Below are 17,581 nucleotides of genomic sequence, written 5' to 3' on the forward strand. Positions count from 1 at the left end.
CTTCAGCTCCTTGCGCAGCCACTGTACTGAAAAGGACATACCAGCAGGCGCCAGGAGGCAGACTATAGGAGTGTATGTATATATGTCTGTCATTATCAGACATATATATTGGAAGGTTGTGAGAGAAGGAAGATGTTCTATTCATCAAAGGTAAGTACTTTTTATAATGTTTTACTACACCAAAAGTCCATTTTACACCGAAGTTCTCCTTTAAAAAACACAGTGTTGACTTTAGATCCTACTGCATAAAATATCTGATTACATAAAAAGTAACAGTTCTTTTACTCAGATAAGAAAAACAAAATTTCCACTTTCTTAGCTTTTAATGTAATTCAAAGTAAAAACTATTTATTCCAAGTCATTATTTTAACACAATGTGAATTACAGATGCTGTATTCAAGCGTTCAAATAAAGAAGATATATATATTGCCTTGCTTGCACTACTGCAGTTTATTACAGTTTTAAAACCTGTATTGTATTATGCAGTGTATTGCCAGGTTTTTGCCAATACACAGCCCTAATACACTCATTGTCAAAAAAATAGTTGCACCAAGAAGTAACCAGAAGAAATAAACTTTTTATATTATTATTTGATTATATTATTATATAATATATTACATTATATTATTAGAGCCTTGCATTCATGCTGTTAAAATAGTGGAGATGCACAGGGGTATAAAAAAATTGGGCATCCCTGTTTTTTTTATGATTTCTCTTTATAAATCATAAAGTTTATAGGATTTACAGAAAGTGTGCAAGTGGGCATTCCAACAGAAACATTACATCAATATTAAGTATATGCTCCTTTTGCAGAAATAACAGCCTCTAAACGCTTCCTATAGCTTCCAATGAGAGTCTGTCTTCTGGTTGAAGGTATTTTGGACCATTCTTCTTTACAGAACATCTACAGTTCAGTCAGGTTTGATGGTTTCTAAGCATAAATAGCCCACTTTAAATCACACCACAGACTTTCAATAATACTTAGGTCTGAGATGATCATTCAAGAACATTCCCGTACTTGTTCCTCTGCATTAATACCTTAGTAGATTTTGAGCAGATGTTGAGCAGAGTCGTTGTCTTGTTAAAGTATTCAAAAAGTTTCCTCATCGCAGAAACGCAGCACTGTTGGAATAACAATGTGCCAAAGTCACAGCACACCTGTCTCTTAAAGGGAAAGGCAAGTGACACGCTAATTGATTTATTGCATGTTTCACCCAACACATACAGTTAATTAAAAGAATTAGTACATGCCTTTTGCACATTTTGAGGATCGTCTATAAATCGCTAAAATAGGGCCCTTAGATTGATAATGTCAGTATTCATTGAGTTACATGTATAGAAGTATTCAATTCAATTAAATCCAATTTAATATTATTTCTATAGCACTTTTTACAACAAAGCAGCTTTACAGAGAAAAACAGGTCCACGCCTCTTATGAGCAGCACCACAGAGATGCCAATTTTATGGTGACACAGTGGCAAGAAAAAACTCTCTTTAAGAGGAAGAAATCTTGGAAGGAACCAAGACTCGTAATGAGTGTGTAATGAATGTGTAATGCATGTATAATACAACATGCCAGACCAATGAATCTGTGCGGGGAACCACTTGTGTCTGGTGTCATGGTATGGCGTACAAATTTGTATTATCTCAGATCACCTTTGGTCTCTCTCACAGGCACTTTGACAGCCCAAAGTTATGTTCATAAGATCTTGCATCCAGTGGCCCTACCTTTTCTGAATGCACACTCTTGTGCACTTCTACATGCTGTTACTCTATGCCAAGATGTCTGGAATGTTTTTTACAACCATGTTACATATTACTTTACACGCTATATTGTCCATATCAAAATGTCTAATCATTAATTGGTTCTGGTAACCTTTATCTTCCTTCTAAATAGCATTGCAATCCCACACTTTGTTCTGGGTGCAAAATATTTTTTGATGATGAGTTAATTGATGATCAGACATTTTAAACGATTATATAGCAGCAAACATCGTAATACTGCTAGATTACGCAATACTGTTTTAAAATGTTTCAAATGTTTTCCCACGTTTTGGTACACAGTGCCATCTGCTGATCTGAGGTAATTATGTCTCACCTGAAAACGCTTCTAAATGAGAGTGAAATGAGAGTAATTTTTTATAATAATATAATGTAATGTTTTATAATAAATAAATAATGTAATAATTTCTGTGTCAGCGTGACAAATTCAAACTTCGCCACACAAAAGAGAAACAAACAAAAAAAAAACAAGTCACTATTACTTCTTTGTCATTTGCTTTTTTATAATATTTTTTATAATACTATCATGACAACACACTTCTTTCACTTGTTTATAAGATATAAAAGATGATTGGCCATTGTAGTGCAATGATCTGAATGTTGACTCTTTTCCTGAATCACTAGCAGTCAGAGAGATACAGACTAAAAATGCTAGTGAAGTTGGTGAAGCCTTGTCTAACTTCTCAGTTGAGTTCATCTGTGTTTATTAGCCATTTTCTCTGTAAGGAGAGAGGGGAAGGTGTGGCCTTACTGTATAGTTTTGGAATTATGTGGGTTCTAAATGTAGTGGGATCACAAATGCATGTCTAAATTACAATTTGAATTTGAATGCTAAAAAAAAAATCTTGCCATGCTATGCCACACTCATTTAACTAAGATTAATGTTTACCTAGATTCCACCCAGATACAATGACTATGTGTAAAGACTTTGGTGTATATTATCTCTAAAAGATAACTTATGAAAAGTTAATAAGGTTGTGACACAGTCTGTAGGTCAAAGTGTAGGCTATTGGTACTGCTAAAAACATCACTTCTTTAACTCAAACATTGCCTAAGAATGTGATGAATTTAATTCAATATAAACAGTAGGGCCCAGAAGTCCACTACTGAAAATGCTATTAGTTTTTATTTTGCGCTTAAATATAACTTTTTTTTTTTTTTTTACATCATAACTTATATTATCAGCATGAAGTATAGTGTTTTAGAATGGATTTCTCACATTTGGTTTGTGTCTATTTTGTTTGTACATGAAAAAGTAGAGTGGCATGAACTCAAAAAATTTTGATGAGACAATCTAATCCATATTATATAAGAGTCGCCTGAGTGTGGAAGAGATAAGACTAAAAAAAACTTTGTCCTTTTTTGGGGGCAAAGGTCTTAACATGACCCATGCCACACATTTGCTTTAATGTGAATTTTTACCAAGAGATTGTGGTCCAAAATGTATTTGTAATAACTTAAATCTAAAAGTTTCTTTTGTTTATTTCTAAGGTTAATTGTAAAACATTCCAGATTATCAATGTGCCCTCTGTTGTTTTTGTGTTCATGTTTAAAATAAAGTAAATTAAGATTTTGGTTTGACCTCTGTCACAATATTTTCATAACTGCAATGTCATTATAGAGCGCATAGGTCTAATAATTAACACTTTAATGTCTAAGGCTGTCTGGACTTATGCTGTTATTGTTAACTGTGTACACATTAATCATATTATCTTATTCAGTCCAAACATTATCCAGAAGTAGTAATGGATGTTATATTCTTACTGGTAATATGTTTTGCAGTCTTGCTGTACAGGGAATACAAATTACTGTGCTTTTAATACATGAGTTTCCTTTAATTTACCAAATTGAAAACCCCTGGAATATAATCAAGAGGAGGATGGATGATCACAAGCCATCAAACCAAACTGAACTCTTTGAACTTTTGCACAAGGAGTGATAAAAAGTTATCTAAAAGCAGTGTGTAACCACCAGTACATTAAAAATGGGTCATGGCTGGGCCTTCCAGCATGACAATGACCCAAAACATACAGCCAAGGCAACAAAGGAGTGGCTCAAAAAGAAGAAGCAGATTAAGGTCATAAAGTGACCTAGCCGGTCTCCAGAGCTTAATCCCACAGACACTTATGGAGGGAGCTGAAGCTCCGAATTGTTAAGCGACAGCCTCAAAATCGTAATAATTTAAAGTTGATCACATAAGAGGAATGGACCAAAATTCATCCTGACATGTGCACAAACCTCATCATCAACTACAAAAAACATCTGATTCCTGTGTTGCCAACAAGAGTTTTGCCACCAAGTCTTGTTTGCCAGAGGGATCAAATACTTATTTCTCTCTGCAAAATGCAAATAAATGTATATAATTTATACAATGTGATATTCTGGATTTTATTTTTGATATTCTATCTCATTGTTTAAATTAACCAACCCCTAAAATTATAGACTGTTCATGTCTTTGTCAATAGACAAACTTACAACCAGCAAGGGATTAAATACATATTTCCTTTACTGTAAGAATTTGTGACTTGTATACAATTGTATGTCACACTGGGAATTGTGTGTCACACTTTTTATTTATTAAGAAGTGATGGAAAATCATTTATACAATACAGGATCATTAATTAAACTACAAGAGCAAGTCTGAGTGCCCTGACTTGAATCACACATTTCTCCACCCTAATACAGACTCAATGTAAGTCATGAGAGAGGCTATCGATGCAACCCGATCCTGAAGGAAAACTGGAACACTCTTTTGTAGAACAATGATGGCAAAAATCACTGCAGCCCCTCCTGTCAGACTCCAAAAGGATGGGCCAGAGATGTTGGGCTCTGGAATGGGCCGTGTCTTCAGAGGCTGGAACACACGCTCCCACTGGGTAAAGATGGCCTGGCGAGCCCCAGTCCAGCGGCCTGGCCCACGTAGCCGATACTGAAATGGCGTGCAAGGACCATACAGCACCCTCCAACCCAAACCAGGATCGGTCAAGAACAGATACAGGAGATTGGGACGCACACCCACTTCCTGTGCGATGGAATCCATGTAAGGAATGTAATCCACCTCCAGAGCAGCCTTCTTGACAGAACCATATCTATGAAGTAATAAGTTAAAAAGAAAACAGTTCAAAATGATCAAGAAAGATCAGATATTCTGCTATATTTTGTGAAAATAACTACAGCTTGGATAAATGTAGCAAAGAAAGTTACCTCTTTATTTTTGCTTTCATCTCCTTCCCAATCATTTTCTGCATTGTTGCCAAAGGAGGAAGGTGGTTGAGTCCTTAAATGAAAAGCACAGGTAAGACATGAGGAAGTCTTCTTCCAAAACATCTATGGTCTGATTCCTTAGGAGATTTAGTAATATTCTATGATACTGTGTTAAAACTATAGTTATCTGCGAAATTGAGACATAAGTCAAAAAAAATATTAATGGTGTAAAAACACATATATGCCTTAATATTATTGCAGTGTTTCAGATGCACCTGAATGCAACTTAATTACTCTAGTTATAAAAATCTGCTCACCGGTGTCAATCATTTTATACTTCTAGTTTCTGGTCATCATCATACACCCTGTGACTGATTAAATTCAATGTTTTTTTTTTACCTTTTTTGTTTTAGTATTATGATATTATCTTTAGTTACTTTTTAAATGTTTCATCTAATTTATTTATTATTTTCTATTTTAATATTTTAAATAATTTTTTACATTACTTTCGTATGTGTATAATCTTTGGCTGCTTTAATTTTAAGCCTGTCCACTTACCCTTTTAACTTGAATTTGAATCTGAAATTGTATGTTTTATTTGTCTTAATTAAATTTTATTTGTTTCCGTTCGTTTGTTTTTAATTCATTTAGCATTTATCTTGGCTGCTTTAACTGTTTGTTTATGTAGTTTCTTATTTTTGTAAACTTTTTATTTATTTATCTATTTTTATTTATTTTATTTCAGATTTTTCCCCATTTTCTCATAATTTGGTCATTTAATTGTCCCACCTCTTTATGTGCCCCCATCACCAGTGGCGCCTGCGACCCTAGGAGGATGTGGTCGAGCACATGCCTCCTCCGATACATGTGTGAAGTCAGTCACCCCTTTTTTCGAGCTGCTGCTGATGAATCAATGCCTGAGCAACCAGCGTGCTCGGAGGAAAGTGCAGCGATTAGGTTTCGATACATCCCCTCACAGGCGCCTCGTGCCGTCCTGCGCCACCTTTAAGCGTGATAGGGAGAGAGCGCCATCTACCCACCCGGAGGGAGCAGGGCCAATTGTGCTCATTTTGAGCACCCGCAGCTAATGGCAAAGGCGACCTCCCGCTCATAGTGGCAGCGCTTTAGACCGCTGGACCACTCTGCGCCCTATTTTTGTAAAACTTGATTAAACTCAATTAGGACTGTCTTTTTTTAAATTCCTTAATTTGTAAATGCTCGGCTGCACTGAAAATAAAAGTTTGAAAATAAAGTGAAAATAAAGTTTGATTAATTTTTAATTGCACCAAAGTACAGTTAAATGTATAACATGCACTTATTCAGAGTTACATTTAAAGTAACGCAAGTAGGTGAATGTATTATTAATCTATTGTTAAAATGTTGTATAGTGGTGAGCTTGGCCAGCCAAGGATACACAATCTATTCCTATTATTTCTTGGCGCTGTATCACTACATGGCACAAACCAAGTACAAGACATAAAATCATGGAGAAATCTGAGATTTCTCGAAATCTAAAACTTGTAATCAAATCATTGTCAGATCAGCAACTACACTGCACATGCAGATAAATAAAACAGGTAATTAGTGTAATTGTATCTCAATAAGCAAATTAAACCATACATAGCAGGAGAAATGCTAAACTGTTTTCTACATCAAGGAGAGACTGGAAAACAATAAACCCTACTGGAACAAATATTGCCCCTTATATTTTTTAGCTCACTGATTAAATACCTGCGATGACTCTGGTGGCCCATCGTGCCTGCATCTCAGCTACAGGCATTAGAGAGCCTGTGGCATTGAGTAGCCCAATGATGGCTAGTGTTGGATGCTCCAGACTCAGAGGAAAGACTTTATTATAGAGGCTCATTCCCCCCTCAGGCCCGCTGTAGATGGAGGGGGATAGATATGGAAAGGTGGCCTTGTATCCAGTGCAGAAGACTACTGCATCAATCCCTTCCTCTACCACTCCATTATCAAACACAACAGAGGAGCCACGGAACTGCTGTATGTTTGGTTTAATCTGTAGCGCTCCCTGGATGATGCGCCCTGGCAGGTCATCGTTAATGATGGGTCGTCGGTCGAGTATCCTGTGATGGAGAGATATAAAATTATTAAGGATGAAAGGATGGCTTGAAAGATGTCGGTGTATAAAAGCTTCAATGCTTTAATGCTCAGATACCAAGTTTCAATAGAAAAGCAATATGATTTTTAGTTTTCTGGTTTTGATATTGCTGTGTTAGTTTTGCACTACTGTACCTGTAGTTGGGCTGAAGTGCGTACAGCCTGTGATCATATTTCTTGTTGTAGCTTCTCTCCGCTGCCCAGTTAACTAACGATCGAGGAGGCAACCTGAGCAGCATGGCAAGAAAGCGTCTATTCACCATGATGTCTAGTGGCAGACCACTGCCAGCCATGCGGCCCACCACCCATCCTCCTTCGCGTGTACTCAGGAAAGTCTTACGGTAAAGAAAAAGTAGGCAAATTAGATTATTGGTTTGAAAATATTGTAACACACACAGTCAAAGAAAGTTTTTTTTTCACTTTATTTGGATGATTGATTAAGGACACCTGTCGATTATTAGATTATAAATATGTAAACTATTATTAAATTATTTCCTTATCCTCTTGAGACCCTGCGTCCTCATATGGGGACATTACATTACTGCTTCCCTGCACCATAATACTTAGTTTCCTAACACTTTGACCCTTTGGTCTCATATGGAGACACTGTTGATGCTTTCTAGTTTTACTTGACACCATATGATGGCAGGAATCCCACTCAAAAGTTTCTATAGCCAGTCCAGACAAAGAGATGAGTAGGGAAAAAATAATAATCTAATTTTATGTTTGAAACTAGTTTATGAGCTTACTGTACACAGCTACTGTTTTGTTTTTGAACTAATTGTTTCCCTCTGATCTCAATGGCAACTGAGCCCATACGAGGACATGAAAAATACAAAGTTTTTATTTGTATACTTGCTAGGTCATTAGGATTAAGGTTAAGTTTAAGGTTAAGCTTAGGGGTTTGGTAAGGTAAGATAAGATAAGGTTAAGATTAAGATTTAAGCTAAGGTTAAAGTTAGGGTTTTGGGCATGGGACTTGAAATGAGCAGTGGTGAAACTAATATTGGCCTAAACTGTGAGAAGTAGATGCTACCAGATTAGAAATAGCATACAAGTATGGAAATTAAACCAGGGTATTACTATTCTAGTAGGGCTGGCCCGAATAGCGTTTTTTGAGCTCCGGATATTCGGCACTGATTCGAAGCGAATATTCGAATATTCGTTTTTAAAAAAAGAGGTAAAAAAATAAATAAAAAAAAGCAAATCACGGCCCCTTTAATCCACTGAAAAATGTTCAATTTGCTCTGACCGACGAGACATATTCACCCCGGATTTTTGGTGTTTTTATCCCCCATATTTTTTCTGTGTTTTTAGTTCAGATTTCTTTGTGTTTTCATCCCGGAATTTCTGCTGCCCCACACGCGGCTTATCCGCTGCGTAAGCAGGCTAGGAGGCTGCTGCACGGTTTCTCCACTGCGCAAGCCAGCCCAGTAAATTGCTGTTTGTGTTTTCACACTTAGGCTATTTGCTTAAAAAAACAAACAAAAAAAAACGTTTGTTCAGGAAGTATTTTATATTCTTAAACATTGTTAATTATATTAGAGGACAGTCATTGTAAACTGTACTTGGTCTATTTCGGTTAAAGGATTGTGCAGGGCATATTACTGATTTTGTATTTTTGCACTTGGGCTATAAGCTCAATATTAAATATTTCGTTTGTTTAGAAATTATTTTATATTTTAAACCATGTTAAATTATATTAGAGTAGAGGAAAGTCATTGTTAATGACGTTATTGTACTTGGTCTATTTCGGTTTAAGCATTGTGCAGGGCATAGCCGTATTACTGATTTTGTATTTTTGCACTTGGGCTATAAGCTCAATATTAAATATTTCGTTTGCTTAGAAATTATTTTATATTTTTAAACCATTTTAAATTATATTAGATAAGAGGAAATTCGTTCAGACATCATTTTTGTAGGCCAGGCTTTTGTAACCGATTTAGCCCCTACTGTTGCCACATTACCCCTTACGTTTCTAAGAGCCTGCATTTTTTTTATCATGTATAATAGAGGTCTGCGCGAGACTGATTTTTAAACACACTCTTCCACGCTCCCGCGTTTCTGTCTCGTTACCGCTCCGCAAAAAAATTGCTTCTTTTAATCCCGCCCGCCCGCCACATAGTGCGGTCCCGTTCCTTACCCCAGTCCAAACACCATCGGTGTGTGCGTGTGTGTGTCGGTCCATCCTGCGCGTTGAGAGTTTTCTTTAGGTTTTTTTTTTTTTACAATTATTACAGTTTTCTTAACTATTTATTAATTTGCTCCCGCATCGTCTGGATTAAACTCCCGCTCCAGCCAATAACAGTTCAGTTCTGTCCCGCGCGCAAGATATTCTGACGGAACCCGCGAGAACAGAAGTGGTTAGAGTGAGGTGGAACTCTGGAAAGGAGAAAAAAAACGAATATCCGAATACCAAAATTAAAAACCGAATACCTACTCAACGAACGAATATCCGAATACCCGAATATTCGGGTCCAGCCCTATATTCTAGTCTATATTACACTGCAATGTAAACTGTTCATACAGTTCAGTTTGTGTATTCTTAAATGCATCTTTAAAACAGCTATTCATTAAACCAATACCTAGACATCTGTAATTAAATCAAATCATTGTGAGGTCAGAGATTTACACCCCTGGTCTGTTCCATCTCAATGCAGTGTACTTACTTTCTCTGCTACTCTGCTGATCTCAACAGCGATGTCTACTCCAGAGTTGCCAATGCCAACCACCACCACTCGTTGTCCACGGAATGGATCAGGGTCCTTATATTCCCAACTGTGGATATATTTTCCTGGGAACGTGTCAATGCCTGTAGAAGAAAAAATTAATTATCGACTGAGTTGTGAGAATACTGCCTGTGTGTGCAGTAATGGCGATGTGTGAACATACCTGGGAATGCTGAGAGGGGTGTGACAGGATGTGAGAAGTGCCCAGAACATATTAACACACCATCAAACACCTGCGTTTCTTTGTGACCATCTCTACTCTCAGTTACTACCTCCCACTGACCCGAGGAAGAGAAGTCATCCCGCTGTTTCACACTGAGCACCTTGGTCTGGAACACACGTACACAAACACCTACAGTGCCAAATAAAAGTATGTAAACCCATTGGAATTTCATGGTTTTCTGCATAAATATGTCTTAAATTATCAATTTGTCATTATTTTTATCCAAGTCAAGGGTATGGACAAATATAATGTGCACAAAACAATAACACAAAAGAAATTATGATAATAGTGACTTGGTTGTTTTCAACAATCAAACATCACAGTGCTAGTGGAAAAAGGCTGTGAGCTCATGTGTTAATGACCTCAAAAAGGTAATTGAAGTCAATTATTAGCATACCTGGAGCCTTGCTAGTTTGGAGGCGTGAACTAGCGCTAATTTGACTAATAAAAAACGCTTACCATATTTTTCACGCTATAAGGAGCACCAGATTTTAATGCGCACTATGTGACACTAGTAAGGCACAGGGGTGTCGCCATGTTTCCCTTCTAATTCAGCAGGTGGGATGGGGGGTAACTAAGTTAAGAGAAGCTAAGCTAAGTAAAGAAACTGTAATAAAAAAAAAATTCTTTAAAAGTCAGACGAGCGTTGGATGTTAATCTACACAGATTTCTCTCCTGGGTGAGTAAAGTGCTTCTGTTTATTTACAGTAACCTTAGATTTCTAGATTTCCACAAAGGCTGGGTGGAAGAGCATTAGCATTAGCGGGTAACCATTAGCGCTAGCCGCGGTTAGTGCTAGTAAATACCTCCCGACAGTGCTATACTGAGGAACCCTAAGTGTTCCAATAAGCCAGGGTGATTTAATGCTCACAGTCCAACAATACTCACCTCTGAATGGCAAAAGAGCTAGCAGTTTGCACATAATGCTAATATTGTTTCAATCTTGGTGCTGGAGAACTAAACTGAAACTCCTGTATAATGCTGTACTTCAGCTTCAGTCCTTACTGCTTGAGTGATAAAATTCATGCATAAGACGCATAAGGCGCACTGACATTTTCTGGGAAAATTAAAGGATACATTAATTTGAGCCATTTCACACCAAAAAGAGCTTTCGGAGGATTTCTGATAAAAGATGTTTAATTTATATAAAGCTGGAAAGGGTAACAAAGTGATTTCAAATACTTTAGAAAGTCACAAAGTCTACAGTAAGGCAAACAGTCTTCAAATAGAGAAAATTTGGGACTGTGGTTACTCTGCCAAGAAATGGGCACCCAGTCAAAATGACCTCAAAAGCATCATGAGTGAGGTAAATAAACAACCACAAGTGACAGACAGATTTGAAGGCATCATTGGTAAAGGCTAACATCTGTGTTGACGAGTCCATAGTCCATAAATCCTTAAACAAGCAGCAAAAGAGCACTCCAGAGACACTCCACAATGGTATTGGCAAAATAGTTTGTTGACAGATGAAACTAAGACTAAACTATTGCTGCACTTTATCAAGCATATGATAAAACATCATCCCAGGTGTAAAGTGGTGGAAAATCATCATGATTTGGGCCTACTTTGCTGCATCAGGGCCTGGACAGCTTACAATCAGTAAGGGGAAGATAAATTCCAGAATCTATAATGAGATAACGTAAGTGTCTGTATGTCTCATTAGAAGTTGGGTGATGCAACAGGACAATGACCCAAAGCACCAGAGCAAGTCCACGAAAAATGTCTCAAAAAAAAAAATACACCTACTAGACTTGCCAAGTCAGTGCCCAGATTTCAGATATTATGAACTGACTTAAAGAGTTATGTAGAATTAAAGCAGCCAAGGAATATGAGCTAAAGCATTTCTGTCAGGAAGAAAGGCCTATAATTCCTACTAAAGGATGTGCAGGTCTAAATTAAAGCTACAGGAAGCACTAGGTTGATGTTATTGCTGCCAGAGGGAGGTCAATCAGCAACTGATTCCAAGGTTTTACTTACTAATAAAGTCCTATAAGGTCTTCATTTTTGTGTTATTATTTGAGGCACGTTATATTTGTCAATACCCTTGACTGAGATGAAGATCAGATCATATTTTATGACAAAATTATGCAGAAAACCATGACATTACAAAGGACAGGGCATCAGTGCATATCAGGGTAGGTGGGTGATTACCTGGAGTTGAATGTGCTTGAGCAGGTTAAAGTGTTCTGCGTACAGTCTGAAGTACTGTAGCAACAGTGTGTGGGGCATGTAGTTTGGGTAGTGAGCTGGCATGGGGAAATCACTGAAACACATCATCTCTTTGGAGGTGTTCACAACCAGTGAACGGTAAATGCTGGCACACTCAGCCTCTGGTGTCTCCTGCACAAAGAAGGAAACACAGAAATGCAGTCTAATAAAGCGTATCAGTATAAAATATGATTTGTTACTCCCTTCATAGTTCTGAACCACATTCCTGTGTTTTATCACTAACACTAGATACAGTCAATTAGTCAGGACATGTTTGATATCTGACATGTGCCTTTTTAGTTGAGACTGAGATGCTAAGCTTAACTCAATGTAATCTGTCACCAGTTTATAAATGGTGTGCTTCTGAGCTAATCTCATCTGAAGGATGGGCATTAAGAGCAGGGATGGGTGTCTCTGACTTATGTGCCCTTGTCATTAATACTCATATCAAGTCCATCACATAAAATCCTTAAACAATATGACATAAGCATCCCACCTTAAACCTCCAGAGTCCTCCAATGTCATCACTGCTCTCAAAGCAAACAGGCTCCAGCCCCTCGTCCAGGCAGCACTTAATGCAGGTCAGTCCAGCGTTGCCCGCTCCGATCACAGCTACCCGCCGAGCCATCCTGGAGAATTAAAAAACAGAATACTCACTCACTTGTTACCTGATTACATGTGAAATTAAAGGTTTAACAGAGAAATCTGTTGTGAAATGGACTTGAATAGCCCACCTCTGTTCTCCCCCAGCGTTCTGAAATACAAAGCTTTTAGCCAATGCCCCAACAAGCTTACAATGCTAGTGAAAGGGACAAAATATTGCCCATGCAAATAAATGGCTTTTTTTTTTTTTTACAACATTAGCAAGCTCAAAATAGCTCCACACTTCATTGGTAGAATTCTGATGAAGGAATTAATTTTGCAATCTGTTCCCCATCTTGCCTAATTGTTTGTGATTGTCTCCAGGTGGTGCCCAGAGAAAAGTACTGGTAAAAACAGTGTTTTTTTTAAACTATCTGTGCATTTTCAAAGTTCTCAGTGCCTTGTTTTAAAGTCAGGGGCCTCTGAATTCTTACAATGAAGTGTGGAGCTCCTTTGAATTAGTGATTTCTTTGCATGTATAATGCTATGCCCCTATCACTAGCATTGCTGGAATGCTGGGGTTGAACTACTTGAGTCATGTTTTACTACACACCAAGTCCATTTCACACCGGATTTCTCCTTTAACATTCTTTCTTAAACATGCAGGCTTTCCAAACATTGTTTTTTTGGGCCTTCATGCCTTTTGGAAATCACATGATTTCTATAAGGAGACTGTGGAGTCTCGGGGCTAGAACCAACAGACTGCGAGACAGCTCCATCCATCAGGCTGTGAGGATGCTGAACTCTCTTCCCGCTCTACCCCCCATCCCCATCCTGCCCCCAGCACACACTCACTCAGCATTCTCACACACTTTAACTTCCCATAAAACTGTGAACTTTAAGAACTTTATGCACTCATTCTCTTTACCAGCCTTAAGCTATATTACTATATTTGCACGACTGTTTTATACGGCTTCTGTTAATACTTGTACTGTCATCCCATCTCAATCACCCCAATCACTATTGGACTATTGTCTTCTGTCTTACAAATGTCTATTTGTGTATTGTACATATAGTGTCTCCCATTCTTTTTATTATATATCTTATTTTCACCCCCATCACTATTGCACTATTGTCTTCTGTCTTATGTATGTCTATTTGTGTATTGCACATATAGTATCTCCCATTCTTTATATTATATATGTTATTTTCACCCCCATCGCTATTGCACTATTGTCTTCTGTCTCAGGTATGTCTACTGTGTCCTTGTTGTATTGTACATATAGTGTCTCCCATTATTTTATATTATATATCTATTTACTATCTGTAATTTGGGAAGGAGTGTAACGTAATTTCAATTCTCTGTATGTCTCGTATATATGCAGTATTGACAATAAAACTACTTGAATTGATGATCTTTTTCACACTTCTGAACAGGGGTGCCCCAACTTCTTTTTCCTCTTCTGCTCAACTTTTTTCTCACCCTTGATAGAAATACCTTAAATAGTTTCTCATATAGGAACCACAAAGAGGATTTAAGCAGCACACAAAGAGCACAGCAGGAAAAACAGGTTTGGCTTGCTTACTTCAGCTTTACTTGAAAAATGCACAGGTGTCAGTGCTGTCCCTCTGTCCCAGCTACTGACAGTCCACTTTACTTTGGGTATTAACTATCTGTTTTTGTATGCAGTTTAAAACTTGCACTTGTGAATATATACTAGATACTACTTGCTAGGGGTGAGCGATATGGCCCTACAATATTTCATGCTATTATCGCGATAATGGTACTCTTGGCGACATGACAAAAAAAATATATATACACTACTGCAACAAAAGAAAACTTACATTTTATTACTGTATACGATATGATACAGCACACCCCTAACTGAGATATTAAAAAATACAAGAATTTGAGCAGATTTGTAACAGAAGTCAATGATTCAGAATGTCATGATACTAATAATGCACTCCAAATATTTCCATATATCCAGGATTAAAGTAAAATAAATGATACTGGACAGATAAAATCTGTCTCTAGTAGATTTTTAATAGGAAATGAAAAATGTGTGAATTTCTCTTTTGCTTAAAACAGCAAAAAAGTAGTACCCTGATGTGATAATTAGGGGTAAGCATTATGGAACGATATTTCAGGGTATAATATCGTTCACGATATTCATAAATGTTGCCGATATTATTGCGTACGATATGATATGGCACACCCCTACTACATGCCTTAAAAAATGAAACTGTGACACTGCAGAAATGGCTGCACATTGCATTTGAAAATGTTTGAAGTTCAGTTTAGATTGAAATCTCATGCATCACAGGCACAGCCAAAATATGGCATCAAATCTGGTCAATCAACAGAATGTTTCCGCATTAATACCACATAAATACTACATTTCTAAATATCACTTACAAGGGTGAGAGCGTTCTTACCTGAGGACAATCAGAAGCCTTTATATCGTCTGGCAGAGAACTGAGAGCAGCAAATTGTTGCGTAATCAAAGCAACTGCAGGACATTTACCCCGGGTAGTCTGCAGAGACCTGCGAAGGACCAGGATATGGAGAAAGTAGGTGAATATGCATCAGAAATGCTGACACAGGCTATAGGTTAAAGGGCCAACTTTACTGCTACATTTGAACTTTGAAATTACTTTCAAATATCCGTCCTATAAAAGATTTAACCAGGCTTCAAAGATCATATACTGTATATAAATACAGTACATAAATACATTCAAATCATATAGAAAATATTGCTTTAAAAAAATAAAAAATAAAATAAAACTGAGAAAGAAAGAATACCCTGGTAGTTGGTATTTTTCCAGGGTATACGGAGACATTTCAAGTAGTAATAAATGTGAGCTTGTCCTACCTTTTTTCCTCACAAGAAATGTAAATGTTTGTTTATTACATTTAATAGCACATGTTTAAAAGCCATTTCTTTAGTTGTATTTGTTTAGAAATCTAAGTCTCTCTCACTCGCCCTGTTACGACATGCAAATGGACTTACTTGAACTTTGCTCCAAAACTGCTGCTGAGAGAGAGAACAACAACCAGAGTGGAGAAAGAAAATATAGGCGGAGAAAGGAGAGGAAGAGGAACACTTTGATTGGTTTATTTTACTTTGGCATCCTGCCACAGTGGGCTAGATTTCCTTATATAGTCCTATCATTGTAAATCCACTCCAATCTAAGTTCAGCTCTTGCAATCTTTGTATTAATTACAAACATTAAAATATTTGTATTTCGTATGTTTTCCTGTTCTTCATTTGACCAGCAGAGGATGCTAGTGTGCCCAGCCGTGTGAGGAATTCATTAACCCTTTAAGTTAAAGTGCTCAAAATACTGGATATAAACTTAACTGTGTTCTGTCTGTGTGCAGTGTAAGTTAAGCAGTATATATTCACTTTTAAACCAATTAAACGAATGCAACTTAATTTACAACAATGTATCTCTAATATACCAACAAATGTCCATTTTTTATTTCCTCATTGACAAAATGATTCAACCCCTCATTCACATTCAACATTAGTGCTTACTAAACTCCCCTTGGCAGTATAACATCCTTCAGACATGAAACACAACTTGACAAGTTTCTTGCAGCGATCAACAGGTATCTTAGCAGATTTCTCATGGGCAATGGCCTCCAGTTCTTACATATTCTGGGGCTTGCGTGTTGCAGCTGCCTTCTTCCAGTCCCACCAGAGATTTTCAATGGGATTTAAGTCAGTCGATTCCGATGGCCTCTTCAGAATCTTCCAGCCCTACTACAACCAAGCCATGGTAGAATTGGAGGTATTCTAGAGATCATTGTCCTGTTGGAAGGTCCAACGTCTCAGAAGCTTCATCAACTGAATTAATTGTACCTTCCACACGGTGGAGATTCCCTGTATCTGAAGAATCAAAACAGCCCCAATGCATGACTGACCCACCACCATGCTTCACAGTAAGCAGGGTGTTTTTTTCTGTATAAGCCTCGTTGTTCCTCCTACAGACATATCGCTGAGCCATCTAAGGCCCAAAGAGTTCCAATTTTGTCTCGTCACTCCAGAGAACAGTATCCCAAAACCTTTGTGGTTTGTCGCCTCTTCTTATGCTTTGGAGTCAGCAGTGGGTGCACCTGGAAGTTCTGGCACAGAGGCCTTCATCTCACAGTGTGCACTATATCGATGCCAAGGCCCCACCTTAAAACTAAAATCTGCTGGACGCCTTCAGGGGTGTCATGAAGTCCATGTCGAGAATGGTTGGATCTGTTGTAGTAGCACAAGGGGGCCTATTAAATATTAGGTAGGTGCTACTGATGCTTTACAGTAGATAAAGAAACATGGGAGTGTGACTGAAAATGTGAACAGTGTGGTTAGACAGTGTACAGTGCATGTCAAGTCACTGGTAACAATGAGCTTTACATTGTAATTTAGCACAGTTCAGTCAGCAGGAGATTGGTATAGTTCCAACTGTAGAGAGGCTCATTGTAAAGCCTTATTGTACACCTCTTCGTATTCATCTCAATTAAATTAATCAAATTAAAATCAAATTAATCAAGGACAAAGGTTTCTAATAACTTTCTAATACAAACTACTGAATAACTCAAGTGTCTGGAACAGATTTATTCCCATAGAGATATATTCTATACCACTTCTTTGGGTAAAAGTTCTGCTCTGACAACCATCTTATATTTATACAAACTTACAAAAAGTTTTTGGTGATGAAGTAGGGGACAATGACACAA

At 37.5% G+C, this 17,581-nt stretch overlaps 1 protein-coding gene across 3 annotated transcripts; it reads right to left on the reverse strand.

Moving 5' to 3' along the window:
• Positions 1–3,593: 3,593 nt before the first annotated feature.
• Positions 3,594–15,912, reverse strand: si:dkey-239i20.4. Of its 3 annotated transcripts, none has more exons than XM_049481599.1 (10): positions 15,864–15,912; positions 15,289–15,397; positions 12,764–12,896; positions 12,211–12,399; positions 10,000–10,165; positions 9,777–9,919; positions 7,243–7,442; positions 6,718–7,073; positions 4,987–5,059; positions 3,594–4,871 (listed from the first exon to the last, which is right to left on the reverse strand). In XM_049481599.1, exons 3-10 carry the CDS (start codon positions 12,893–12,895, stop codon positions 4,442–4,444), a joined length of 1,689 nt encoding a protein of 562 aa, XP_049337556.1. In that variant the 5' UTR covers position 12,896; positions 15,289–15,397; positions 15,864–15,912; the 3' UTR covers positions 3,594–4,441. The 3 variants fall into 3 exon arrangements, with proteins under 3 accessions (XP_049337556.1, XP_049337546.1, XP_049337550.1); XM_049481589.1 differs by lacking the exon at positions 15,864–15,912 and adding an exon at positions 15,726–15,818; XM_049481593.1 differs by lacking the exon at positions 15,864–15,912 and adding an exon at positions 15,656–15,738.
• Between the last annotated feature and the right edge of the window lie 1,669 nt (positions 15,913–17,581).

Source organism: Astyanax mexicanus, chromosome 1, assembly GCF_023375975.1.
Source record: "Astyanax mexicanus isolate ESR-SI-001 chromosome 1, AstMex3_surface, whole genome shotgun sequence".
NCBI lineage: Eukaryota > Metazoa > Chordata > Actinopteri > Characiformes > Acestrorhamphidae > Astyanax > Astyanax mexicanus.